Source organism: Pipistrellus kuhlii, unplaced genomic scaffold, assembly GCF_014108245.1.
Source record: "Pipistrellus kuhlii isolate mPipKuh1 unplaced genomic scaffold, mPipKuh1.p scaffold_m20_p_7, whole genome shotgun sequence".
Classification (NCBI taxonomy): Eukaryota; Metazoa; Chordata; class Mammalia; order Chiroptera; family Vespertilionidae; genus Pipistrellus; species Pipistrellus kuhlii.
In genome coordinates this window covers 39,251,064-39,265,812 of record NW_023425573.1, presented here as the reverse complement: position 1 = coordinate 39,265,812, position 14,749 = coordinate 39,251,064, and the positions used below count along the sequence as shown (strand labels likewise).

The 14,749-nt window shown below is 36.2% G+C and overlaps 1 protein-coding gene across 4 annotated transcripts in view; it reads right to left on the bottom strand.

Moving 5' to 3' along the window:
* Positions 1–13,525: 13,525 nt before the first annotated feature.
* Positions 13,526–14,749, bottom strand: part of SLC25A12 (solute carrier family 25 member 12) — a 149,638-nt gene continuing 148,414 nt past the window's right edge. For all 4 annotated transcript variants that reach the window (XM_036421891.2, XM_036421892.2, XM_036421893.2 and 1 more), the window contains one exon: positions 13,526–14,145. In XM_036421891.2, the coding sequence (XP_036277784.1) occupies positions 13,947–14,145 (199 nt within the window). In that variant the 3' untranslated portion in view covers positions 13,526–13,946. The remainder of the gene's footprint in view (positions 14,146–14,749) is intronic.

Here is a 14,749-nt window from a genome sequence, read left to right as displayed (position 1 = left end):
TTCCAAATCTCTGACTTGATTCTTGCATTCCTCTAGTCTAGGGGTGTCGAACTCAAACAGAGAAGGGGATGAAATCTAAAATCCAGCCTAAATCGCGGGCCGAATGGTTTACTGAACAGTCATAAACTGTCATTGTGATGGAAACGCAGTGGAGTGCAGTGATGACAGCGCGGTGCGGGCCACATTGCAAGGCCTGGCGGAATGGATTTGGCCCGCGGGCCTTGTGTTTGACACATGTGCTCTAGTCTGTTGTTGGGTTTCTGTATAATATTTTTTATTTCAGTCAGTGTATGTGTAATTTCTAGTTGGTCCTTTTTCATATACTCGAGGGTCTCATTAAATTTATCGGTCTTTTCTAGGAAATTCTTGAAAAAACTTATAACCGTGGTTTTGAACTCTATGTCCAGTCATTTGTTCTCCATTTCTTTCATTTGTGATCTGTTTCCTTGGCTCCTCATTTTCGCTGCTTCCCTGAGTTGGTAGGGTAACTGTGTGCTGGGTGTCATATATGGTTCAATGTGTCAGCCTTCCAGTTACCTGAGATGGACACTGTTGGTACACCCTTTATGGTCTGTGTATACAGAAATGCCATAGATTTCTTGGAGTTAAGTTTGTATCCTGCTACATTCCCAAATTTATTAAGTTTAATAGTTTTTTGATGGAGTCTTTTGAGTTTTTTATGTATAGTATCATGTCATCTGTAAATAAGGACAGCTTTACTTCTTCTTTTCCAGTTTGGATGCCTTTTATTTCTTCTTCTTGTCTAATTGCAATGGCTAATACTTCCAGTACTATATCGAACAGGAGTGGTGAGAATGGGCATCCCTATCTTGTTCCTGTTCTTAGGGGAAATGGTTTTAGTGTTTGCCTATTGAGTATGATGTTAGCTGTGGGTATATCATTTATGGCTTTTATTATATTGAGGTGATCCTTCTTTTCCCACCTTGCTGAGAGTTTTTAATCAAGAAAGGGTGTTGGATTTTGTCAAATGCTTTTTCTGCATCAATTGATATGAGTATGTGATTTTTATCTCAGTTTGTTTATGTGGTGAATAACGTTTATTGATTTGTGGATATTGTACCATCCTTGCATCCCTGGGATAAATCCTACTTGGTCATGTTGTATGATCTTTCTGATGTACTGCTGGATCTGATTTGCTAGAATTTTGTAGGATTTTGGCATCTATGTTTATGAGGGATATTGGCCTGTAGTTCTCTTTTATTGTGATATCTTTAACTGTTTTGGTATTAAGGTGATGCTGGCTTCATAGAAGGCGCTAGGAAGGGCTTGAATGAATGAAAATATGGTGTGAAGTGTATGATTTTTCATTCCAATTCTGTTGGACAGTGCATTTCGTTAATCTTCACCCAAGGCTATTTTTCCATTCATTTTTAAAGAGAGTAGGAGGGGGAGAGACAGAGAGAAACATCAATGTGAGAGAGACACATCGATTGGTTACCTCCTACATACACCCTGATAGACTGGTGTTAGAGCCTGCAATCAAGGTACATGCCCTGGCTTGGCTGCGGGCACATCTCCAGTAGGGGGTGTGCAGGGGGCAGCTGATCGATGATTCTCTCTCATCGATGTTTCTAACTCTCTATCCCTCTCTCTTCCTCTCTGTAAAAAATCAATAAAATATATTTTAAAAATAAATAAATAAAAAAGGTACATGCCCTGGACCAGAATCAAACCCGGGACCTTCAGTCCACAGGCCAACACTTTATTCACTGAGCCTAACTGGCCAGGGCTGGACAGTGCATTTTTAAATGTATTTTCCGCAATCCCTGTATTTCAATGTTGTCAGGAAATTTTCTAAACAAAAAAACCATACAATTAGGTGTATATTAGAGAGAATTGAGCTTCAGTTGCAGCTTCAGCTGCTCAGTGACTGTGTGAGAACAGACTTGTTTAAAACATGACGTAGCATCCAAGGTAATGGTGTCATGCCTGATTCTTGGGCAGAAGTCTAGGGTAAAAAGCCTCGTTTGATGATTTAATGATGGGATTCCCATTGAGACTTTTCCCCCAACCTACATAGTGGCAGGAACGGAATTTGCTATCATCTTGCTAATTGCTAGGCAACTAGGGACCTTACCAGTTTGGGGGAAATACCTAGAAATACATTTTAACTCATTAAAAAAAACGCTGAAAAATTATTTACTCACAGATCTGGTTTATAGATTATGGGGGCTTCTAGTGCTACTGGAGACAGTTGTCCATAGGCAAGAAAGACAGAACATCCATGTTCAGTATTCCTTTTGCAGTAGAGGATTATAAATAAGAACATTTATTCGATCTTACTGCCCCCAAAGGTAATAATTTGCGTGTGCCTAGTTTGATGTGTTTTTATTTGCTCATACTCAGTGTATTATATTTTTAAAAGTCATTTTCATATATAAGAACTACATTTTAGAAAAAAGATCCTGCAATCCTATCCAGCCCAACAGGAAAACTTTGGATATTTATCCTTTAATTGTAATACTTTCCTAAGTAGGCTGATGCTCTCAGACCTTTTGTTGGACTTTAGATTTACTGATTTTCTTTCCACTGGCCACAATTTCCTGATCACAATTCCCCAACTTCTTAAAGTTTGAATGGGTTTAAGTTTTCGGTATGTAGCTTCTAGACACTGATAGTTTCAACATAGCCAATCAGCAATCTTTTACAAACTTTTCGAAAATTACAGCATTTTGTGTTGTTAGTTTCATAGCAGGAATCTCCGTTTTGGCTTCTTAATAGTCCATTACCAGCTCCAGCCAGAGGATGGAATGGCTTGCACTCAGGTAAGCTTTCCGAAAGGCCTGCTTCACTTTGTGAGGTCATTTATGCAGGCCTCCGGTAATGTATTCCCCTGCTTCTCTTGTACTGATTTGGTCAGAGAGCTGTGGGGCATGATTGTGTGGGGTGTAGAACACACTACATGTTGCTGAACCTGCAGAGCCCTGACTCTGTGACTCCCGAAATTAGGTATGCCGTCAGTAAGGTTCTGATGGCAAGTAATTTTATCTTTTGTGAATTTTTGTACTAAATTTTCTCTTAAAACTTCTTTTCTGAACAAAGTAATGGAAATGTTTTGGAACAAACCCATTATACTAAGGGCAGCCTGGTATATGAAAGAAAGAACACTGGGTTTAAAAAACACAAGTTCTATTTCCTTAGTTCCCTCATTACCAGTAAGGTCACTTGGGACATGGATTCGTATTTTCATCTAAGTGAGGAAAACATTTGCTTTCTGTGAAGATTACATGAGATCTTGTAATTATACAATGCCACACAAATAAGGGTTTTTATTTATTACATTTTTAAATACTAGAATGGAGACTTTTGTAGCCATCTGTGCAACGTAACAAGATCTCATCTAAGGATTAAGTGGCTTGATACTTAAGAAAATTTTTAATTCTAAGAAATCACATCACAATTTGAGGCCTCAGATATTTTGAGGTAGCAGTAAACTGACAAGACATTTTTGTTGATAAACCTCACCGGGGATATTTTTTCCATTGATTTTTAGACAGAGTAGAAGGGAGGGGGCAAGCAGAGAGAGAGAAGTATCAGTGTGAGAGAGACACATCAGTTGGTTGCCTCCTGCACGCACCTCAAAGGAACAATTATGGGATCTTGAGCCTACATGCGTACGTTTTGTGCCTCTGCCAATAACCACATCTTGGCCACCTTTAGATTTAGGAGTGTATTTTGGGGGAAATGGACCTGGTTGGAGAAGGCTTTGAAGGCCCTGGAAGCTACAACCAAGATTACCCAGTAAAGCTATCATTTAGAATTCAAGGTCAGATAAAGAGCTTCACAGACAAGAAAAAGCTAAAGGAGTTCAGCACCACCAAACCAGGATTATATGAAATGCTGAAGGGTATTCTTAAAGAAGAGGAAGAAGAAAAAGGTAAAGATAAAAATTATGAACAACAAAATGACAACAAATACATACATATCAACAAGTGAATCTAAAAATCAAGTGAATAAAAAATCTGATGAACAGAATAAACTGATGAATATAATATAATCAGAGGCATAGAAAGGGAGTGGACTGACAATTCTCAGGGGAAAAGGGTGTGAGGGGTGTGGAAAGAGATTGGATAAAAATCTTGCACTTATGAAGACAGTGGCAGGGGTAAAGGCTTGGGGTCGGGTGGGGAATCAGGTGGAGGGGAGCTATGGGGGGAGGGGGGAATAGGAACATATGTAATAATCTGAATAAAGATTTATTTAAAAAAAAAAAAACCTGTGAGGCATACATAGCCTTTTAAAGCCTAAAAAGAAATGAAAAATGGAGTATCGCTACATATCCCTAGGACATATGTGACCAACATTACAGCCACATATTTGATAACCTAAATGAAATGGACTAATTTCTTGAAAGACATACCAGGTGTACAAGTTAATACAGATTCTTTTCAATAGAAAAGTGGTTTTATTTTGAGAATCCCAAACATAAAAAATCATGGTTGATCCAGGTCAATCACCAACATCAACTACAAGGCCAAATCACTTTGAAAAGAAGACCATGCTCTGCGTGTGGTGGGATCGGGAAGGTGTGGTGTATTATGAGCTTCTAAAACCAGGTGAAGCCATTAATACTGATGGCTACCGACAACAAATAATCCATTTGAACCACACTTTGACCACAAAACAACCAGAATGGGCCAGAAGATACGGCAAAGTAATTTTGCTTCACGATAACGCCCTATCACACACTTCAAAACCATTTAAAGAGCCGTTAAAAGATCTTGCCTGGGAAGTATTAACCCACCTGCCGCCTTGCTCCTTCAGATTACCACTTGTTCCGATCGATGGCACATGCACTTTCTGAGCAGCACTTCAAAATGCATGAAGAAGTAGAAAATTGGGTCTCTGAATGGTTTGTCTCAAAACAAGAAAGTTCTATTGGGACAGTATCCACAAATTACCTGAAAGATGGGGTATATGTGTAGCTAGCAATCGACTTTACTTTGAATAAAGCAGTTTTGATGTTTCTCTTGAAATTATCATGTTTTCTTTAATTACAAAATTGGCATTATTAATTGGTATACCCAGTATTTGCCAAAATTCATAAAAGAATAAATATATAATCTGAATAGGTACATATCAAAGAAGTTGAATTAATCAATAACCCTGTAAAACAAAGCACCAGGCCCAGAAGGATTTACTGGTAAATCCTACAATCTCTTTTTAGGAAAGAATAAGAATATATATATATATATATATATATATATATATATATATATATATGTATATATCTGTAAACCTGCTTTTGCTCCACCCTGTATATATCTTGCATGCATTTATCCCAGGCATGCAAGACTGGTTCACAATTTGAAAATCAATGCAATCCACCATATCAACATACTAAAGAAAAACCATATTATCATATCAATAGATACAGAAAAAGGCATTTGAAAATCAAACATTCATAATAAAAACTCAGTAAAACTAGGAATAAAGGAGAATTTCCGTAACTTGATAAATATTATCTATTGATACAAAAAAATACACCTATTGCTAACATCATAATGGGGGGAGCATGAAGTTTTGCCACCAAGAGGAAGAAGGCAAGGATGTCTCCTCTCACCAGCCCTTTTCAACATTGTAGAAGAAGCACTAGCTAATATAAGAAAAGGACATAAAGGTTTACAGATGACATGATTGTCTATGTAGAAAATCTGAAAGAAGTAACAAAAAAATAAAAAACCTTGGACCTACTAAGTGATTATAGCAGGGTTGAAGGATACAAGGCTAATGTACAAAAGTCTATTCCTTTCCCATATTCCAGCAATGAGCAAGGAAAATTTGGAATTAAGACAATACCATTTATATTAGCAACCCCTCCCCCAAAGAAATATTTAGATGTAAATTTAACAAAACATGTGCAAGATTTATATGAGGGAAACTATAAAAGTCTTTGATGAATTAAAAAAAACTAAGTGGATATTCCATGTTGGTTGGAAGACAATACTGTTAAGATCTCAGTTTCCATCTTGATCTAATGATTAAATGTAATCCCAAATAAAATGCCAGTATGTTATTCTGTAGATATTATCAAACTGCTCCTAAATTTTTTATGGAGAGGCAAAGGACAAACAGCTAACACTATTGAAGGACAATAAAGTTTGACTAACAAACTTCAAGACTATAATATTAAGCTACAGTAATCAAAATAGTGTGGTTTTGGAAGAAGAGACAAGCAAATCAATGAAAACAGAATAGAGAGCCCAGAAATAGACACACATATTTATAGTTAACTGATCTTTGACAAAGGAACAGGGCAATACAATGGCACAACGATCAACTTTTCAGTAAATGGTCTGGAATAACTGAATATCCACATGCAAAAAAAAAAAAAAAAATGAATCTAGACATAGACCTAACACTCTTCACAAAAATTAATTAAAAATAGACCAGAGAACTAAATGTAAACAAATACCACTATAAAACTCCTAGTAGGTAACAAAGGAGAACACCTAGGTGACCACAGGCATGGTAGTGACTTTTAAGATACAACACCAAGGCACAATCCATGAAAGAAATAATTGATAACCTGGAGTTCTTTAAAATTAAACACTTATCTGTGAAAGACAATGTCAAGAGAATGAGAAGGCAAGTGACACAATCCGAAAAAATATTTGCAAAAGCCCTATCTGACAAAGAACTGTTATCAAAATATACAAAGAACTCTTAAAACTCAACAACAGACAAGTAAAAAGTGAGCCAAAGACCTTAATAAACATCACCAAAGATTATATATATATATATATGACAAACAGGCATATGAAAAACTCCAAATCATGTCATCAGGGAAATATAAAACAATGATATATCACTACTTACCTATTAGAACAGTCAAACTGTAGAACAACTGACACCACCAAATGCTCATGAGGATGTGGAAATGCAAAATGATACAACCACTTTGGAAGACAGTTTGGTAGTGTGTGCTTTTTAAGTTTGCTGGTTTGTTTTTTTTTTAATATTTTTTATTGATTTTTTTTACAGAGAGGAAGGGAGAGGGATAGAGAGTTAGAAACATCGATGGGAGAGAATCATCAATCAGCTGCCTCTTGCACACACCCTACTGGGGATGTGCCTGCAACCAAGGTACATGCACTTGACCAGAATTGAACCCAGGACCTTTCAGTCCGCAGGCTGACGCTCTATTCAATGAGCCAAACCGGTGTTGGTGAGTTTGCTAGTTTCTTATAAAACTGAACAAATATACCACATAATCCAGCAATAACACTCCTTGGTATTTCAAATGCCTTTTCTGCACATTGATACTCAAATGAGCTGAAAATATGTCCATACAAAAACATGCGCATAATGTTTATAGGAGCTTTATTCATAATTGCAAAAAGTTGGAAGCAACCAAGATGTCCTTCAGTATGTGAATACAAAAATTAATGATTTATCCAAATAATGGAGTATATTATTCAGTGCTAAAAGGAAATAGCTCTCAAGCCATGAAAAGAGGAATCTTAATTGCATTACTAACTGAACAAAACCAATCTAAAAAGGCTACATGCTTTATGATTCCAACTATATATGACACTCTGGAAAAGACAAACTATAGAAATAAAAACATCAGTGATTGCTAGGTGTTAAGAGGAAGTGATGGATGAACATAGAGGATTTTAGGGCAGTGAAAATACTCTCTCTGTTACCATAATGATGGATACATTTCATTATATAGTTGTCCAAACGTATGGAATTAAAACAGCAAAAGTAAACCCTAATGTAAACTATGGATTTGAGTGATTCTGAAGTGTCAACTGTAGGTTCATCAAGTGTAACAAATGTAGCCCTCTGATGGGGGGTGGGGGGGTGTTGGTAAGGGGAGGCTATGAAAGTGTGGAAAATCTATACCCCTTCTTAATTTTGCTGTGATCTAAAACTGTCCTTGAAAATAAACTTTAAAAAATAATAATAAAAACAAAGGAATGAAATGGTATATACTACAACACATCTATTTTACACAAAAGAAAGTAACAGAGGAAGAGAGGAACAACAACAAAGGAATGAAACACATAAAAACCCAACCATCAAAACTAATAAGTGAGTTCAGCAAGGCCATAGGATACAAGATCAATACAGGAAAATCAGCTGTATTTCTGTTTGCTATTGGAACAATCTGAAAATAAAATAATTCCATTCATAAATGCATCATAAACAATAAAATTCTTAGGAATAAATTTAACAAAATACCAGACCTTTACAAAACATGGCTGAAATTAAGTGATCTAAATAAGAGATTCCAAGCTCATGAATTGGAAGACAAGACTGTTAAGATAGAAATTCGCCCCAGACTGATCTATAGTCAACAAAATCCCCATCAAAATACCAATTGGTTTTCTTTAAGAAAGTGGCAAACTAATCTAAAGTTTATATGAAGTGCAAAAGATCCAGCCAAAACAATATTAAAAAGAGCAAATGTGGAAGATGTACATGTTCCTATTTGAAAACAAAATGAAGCTGCAGTAAATAAGACAGTGTGGTACTGGCATAAGTAGGGTCATGGAGATAAATGGAACAGAACCGAGTGTAGAAATAAACCCTTACATGCATGCTCAATTCATTTTTTACAAAAATATCGAAGTAATTCATTTGGAAAAAGAATAATTTTTTCAACTAATGGTTCTGAGCCAACTTGATAGCAACATGTAAAAAGATGGACTTAAGCCCTTCATACCGTACACATAAATTAATTCGAAATAGATAATAAATTTAAATGGAAGAACTAAAAGTAGAAAATTTTTCAAAGAAAACAGAAGATCTTGATGACCTACCTTGCTTTAGGCAGAAATTTTAGATGACACCAAAAGCTCAATCCATAAAATATTAAAACTGATAAATTAGGAGAAGTTTTAAATTTTGTGTTTCAAAAGATACCATTAAGAAAACAGACTAAGAGAAAATAATTTCTGTAATAAAAGACAATAATCAGTGTTGAGGATGTAGAGATATTTGGTGAGGTGATGGGAAATATACTAAAACTGGATTGTGGTTATGTTTACAGTTCTGTAAAGAATACCTCAGAAGGTGTTAAAAAGAAAATATAGCTGTACCACTACACTAACTCCCACTTTATAGTATTGAAGCAAATTAGACAATACCACAAGGAAACATATAAATGTGGAGCATTCTGTAAGATAAATGACTTACAATGTTAAGGACAAACAAATAAGAAAGCAGGAAACTATTCCAGAAATAAAGACCAAAGATGCACAGCCAAACATGATGCATCAATTCCGATTACATTCTGCAGACACAAAAAAACAGACAGACATTTCGGGAATAGTAGGGGAAGTTTGAAGATAGACTGAATATCAGGTGATAACATGAATACTGTTATGTGTGGTAATAGTTTTACTTGCTTACAGAATGCCCTCATTTTTAGATGTTTTCTGAAATATTTAGGATTGAAGTAACCAGGGAATTTGTAACATACTTTCTGATAGTTCAGAAGAAAAGATGTATTTAAAAGTTCATTTTGCCTCTTTAAATTTTACTGTAGGTTTGAAATTTTTGAAAAAGTGGGAGAGAAACTCAATTATATTCCTGTATACCAGGAATGACATTTAAAAAAAAATATGATTAATAGCATCTAAATATATGACATACCTAGGAATGAATACATATATACACAATGTACAAGACTCTTTTGATGATTATAAAATTTGATTAAGAGCCGAAGTCGGTTTGGCTCAGTGGTAGAGCATCAGTCTGCGGACTGAAGGGTCCCAGGTTCGATTCCGGTCAAGGGCATGTACATTGGTTGCGGGCACATCCCTTGTAGGGGGTGTGCAAGAGGCAGCTGGTCAATGTTTCTCTCTCTTAGACGTTTCTAGCTCTCTCTCTCCCTTCCTCTCTGTAAAAAATTAATAAAATATATTAAATAAAAATTTGATTAAGACATTAAAAAGACTTAAATAAGAGATATATCATGTTCTTGGATTAGAAAGTCCAATATAATTATGTAAATTCTCTCCAATGGCTTACAGAATCATTGCCACCCCAATCAAAATCTCAATCTGTTTGGTTTGTTTAGGTTTTGAGAGGAAATTGATAAGCTGTTTCTAAAATTGATATGGAAGAGCAAAGAACCAAGAACAGCCACAAGCTCTTCTTGAAGAACAAGAAGGTGAAAGGATTTGCTATTCTATGTATCAAAACTTTTTAAAAAGATAGAGTAATGGAAAAGAGTGTGTAGTGGCACAGGAAGAGACCAATTACAAAAACAAAAAAATCACACACACACACACACACATCTTTGCACTGATCACACCCTTAATACATAACAGAGAAGGCACTGTAACGCCGTTGGGAAAGGAAGTTCTTTTCAATAAACAGTGCTGGGACAACAGACCAACCATATAAAGTGGCAAAAATATTACTTCATATGGCATTTCTGTATAGGATGAAACTTCAATGTGAGAGGCAAAATTATAAAGCATTTAAGAAGAGAATATCAACCATATTCATACCTAGAGAGTAAAAATATTTTTAAATAAAATATAAGACATGCTAACCATAAGAAAAAAATTGGTCAAGAACAATGTGAAGAGACAAGCCACACATTGGGAAAAGATTTTGCAGCACAACTCATAAAGGAGTAGTATCCAGAATATATAAAGAACCCTCTGCAAATTACTGAGAAAAATGGATAAAACTTTAACATATACTTCACTCACCAAAGATTAACTCTAAGTAGCCAAATAAACACACTGGATTTTCATATGCTGGCAGTATGAAAGTTAGTCAAGTCTTTGTGAAGAACAATGTATATTTTAACATAAAGAGATGTTCGGCCTCATTTGATGGAAAATGCCTTAAATCCATGAGATAACACTATACAGGCCAATAGATTGGTAAAAAATTAAGAAGAAAAGTACACCCGTGGGGGAACGTAAATCAGTGTAAGAGTTTCTAAGAAATAGTTTGACATGATCTTGCAAAGTAGAATCTAACAAACCCAGTGCCTCTGTGGTTCTGCCTTAGGTATAGATCCTTTTAAAAATGAAAACTCCAAAATACACATACAAAATATCCAGAGCAACACTATTATATCCCCAAATTGGAAACAACCCAGATGTCGAGAGTTAAATGGAAAAATAAATTGTAATATATTCATACAACGAAATAAGCAAACTCTAGCTACATAGTTATTTGAACAAATCTCATGTTTAGCAAAAGAAGTCTCAAAAGTATACAATAAAATTTAATTCATATAAATTTCAAAACCAGGAATTAAATATTATATTTAGGGACATAAATATGGGTGGTAAAATTATAATGAAAAGCAAAGAAATGAAGGGTGGAGATGCTGTTGAGGAGAGAAGGGATTATGAGAGGATTATATGGGGGAATTTAGATGTTACCAATATTCTATTGACCTGGGTGGTTATATGGGTTTTTACTTTACAACTATTTGTTTAAAATACATGTGAGCATATGTGTGTGTTTGTGTATACACACTGTATACATTCCACAATAAGAAAATATTTTAAATGACCAGTAACTATGAAAAGATGTTCAACTTCACTAGTAATTAAACGAAAAGTGAAATAATGATCACTTATCATGATTTGACTAAAATGTAAAACACTTAATACCCATTTTTGCCAACGTGGTAAAAAAAAAAAAAATGGGCATCCTCATATGTTGTCAGTAGAAAAGTAAATTAGTAAAAGCCTTTTTTAAAGAACAATGTGGCTCTTGGCTGGCACTGCTCAGTGACCGGGAGGTCATGGCTTGATTCTTGGTCAGGGCACAGGCCTGAGTTGCAGGCTCGATCCCCAGTGTGGGATACACAGGAGGCAGCCGATCAGTGATTCTCTCTCATCGTTGGTATTTCAATCTCTCTCTCCCTCTCTCTTCCTCTCTGAAATCAATAAAAACATATTTTAAAAAAAGAACAATGTTGCTATATATATAAAATGTAAATCCATACATCTTGTAAATTACCAATTCCAATTTTAAATATCCTAATGAAATACTAGCACATGTACTCAAAATATGTGTACAAAGATGTTCACCATTCATGACAGCATTGCTTGCAATTGTGAAAAAAATAAATGTGAACAAGGGATAATTTATGAAAAGTGTCATAACCTATACAATACTATGCAACTACCAAAAATTAAGATAAACTTTGTGACCCAACATGAAAAGGCATGAAGTAAACTAAAGCCATTGAACAATTCATAAATTTAAAACATAATCCTGTTTGAAAGTATAAATGTGTGTGTGTGTGTGTGTGTGTGTGTGTGTGTGTATGAAAAACAGCTACAAATTTATCCTATAACCTGTTAGCAGTGATAACATCTGGGGCAGGGAGTGGTAATGGGAGAAGCAGGATCCAGAGGGCACTTTAACATCTTACTCTATATTTTATCATAGGAATATTCTATAAGAACATATCCATGGGCTACTTGCACATTTTTAACAGGTAGCAATAGAAGAACAACTGGATTGTTATTCATTCTATTCCTATAAGAACTGAAAACTTTGCTTTCAAAGCTGGTTCCTTCGTTCCTGCAGGACCTGGGGAGCCTATGGCTGCGTTACAGGGCTGTCAGCCATCCTGAGGAGTGCTGGGGAGGACACTAAGTGACTTGGTCCATCGCAGGCTCGCCCCTTGAAAATATATATTTGCATACATTCTCACATCCCGGCTCACTGGCAATAGCAATAATGTTTTCCCAGAGCACTTTGCTAAAGTAAGTAAATTCTGACACTACTCATCAAGTCACAACCACACTGAAGTGTAGATGTGGCTGTCAAGATGCATGTTGAGATCTAAATTAGTAATCACACCCTCGATGAGTGACTTCTGGAATAAGCAGTTTGTATTTGCATTCATAGGAAGAACCTGGTCCCAGGGAATCATAAGACAGAGCTTTTATTTTTCATCTTCTCTCCCCTCATTCCACCACAGTCCTTTCTGAAAGGAACTATTTCCTATAAAAATGTAAGAGAGGGAAACCTGATCATGAGTTTTTTGGAATTAGTAGCAAATCAAAATAAAAGGCACTATCAGTATATTTATGAAGGAAAATCCAACTACATGCACACACATTTTGGTATTTTATTTTTGATTGGAATCATATCCATGAGGAAAATTACCAAAGCATCCTTTACTGTTTTGACAGCTAGGCCCTTGCTGTGTCAGAGGAAGAAGGCAAAACTAAGCCAGCAGAGAGGGAGATGCCCTGTCTCCAGGAACTCAATGGCAGAGGAGCCGTCTAGGAAACGCCTTTGGAGTGATGGACAGAGGAGGATGTATGCACACATTTAACACAATGGAAACGCATCAGCACCGCGAGTCTCAGCCTGTCCTCTGGCATCCACTGACGGGCGTCTTTTCCAAAGGGTCTCTTATCCAATGGTGTTGGCACTTGGACTTGTGATACCTCTTTATCAGCAAATACCTTTTTCTTCCAGAATGGAAAACAAACTAGAAATTAAATACATCCAATATTGATGCTTCAGTTCCATCAGTCACCCATGAGAGAATGAATTTAATTGTTAATACATTTATTTCCGTGTGATTCTTAATAAAACACTTTCAAAACATTCTGTACATTTCAAGCCACTAGGAAATGCGTACATTCTATAAATGTGATTTGTTGGGATGAGGTGCCAAGGTGTCTCTGTACAAAGATGTACAATATGTACAGTCACTCACTGTAAGTGCAAGCTGTGCAAAGCAGTCTAAGAACACTAACTCATGCCAAAGCTTAAAAACATTTCAACACATGACTAAAGCTTGAAACTGCATTGTATTTTTTTTCCTGGGCAAATGACTATGAACAAATACATGTATATGACATATAGACTCGGCTCAGTCGGCACCGTGCGGCTGACTAGGCACAGCGCAGGGCTGCTCGCTAGGCCTCTCTCTTCAGGGAGCTACTCTGCCACACTCAGCGGTCGTCTCATCACTGAGCTGCTGCCACTGGCTTTGACTGAGCCACGGGGCCACTAGGAGATTTAAATTTGGGGAGATAAAGGCCAAACTTGTTTTCAATGCCAGCGAAAGTGGCTGTGGCGAGTCTGTATCCACCGATGTGATCGGGATTGGCAGGAGGAAGGTCTGCGATGCGTGACTTAGGTGTGGGTTCGGAGCCAGAGGGTTTGCTGTTGGGAGGACAAAGCTAACGGTTAGCGTGCTCAGGACTGAGGATGGCACACAGCTCAATATCTCAGTCTGACTCACATGCCGCGAAGAAGAGTATTATTTGTCCAACTATTTCCTTGTCATCTGTGCTGCAGTAACCACAATTTATAGAGGCTTTGAAAACAACACATTCACATATCTGATTTAGGAGTCAATGGTGTCAATTTCAATGCTTATAAACTTATATAAACAGATCCTTAGAAAATAGATCAGAAGAAAATACACTCAAATATTAAAACTTTCTGAGAAGTGGGACTATGAGTGACTTTCTTTTTTACTTTACTATTTTCCAAATTTTCTGCACAATGCATAAACTTATCATAAAAAGTTACATTTTCTCTTTGAGAATTTAAAACACTAACTTTTAAAATAGTAAACTCATGAAGGTTATTGCTAAAGTGTTTGAAGAGACATAAATGTAATTCTTAGTTTTACAGAATGTGAAAGCATAGAAAAGCCTGGAGTGTAAGATTGGTCTTCCTTGTACAAGTCCCTCTATTTGGTTTATGAGGCGAAGACTCAGATTCAGGGTTTATCTTACACTGAAAAGCTGGTAATTGCTTG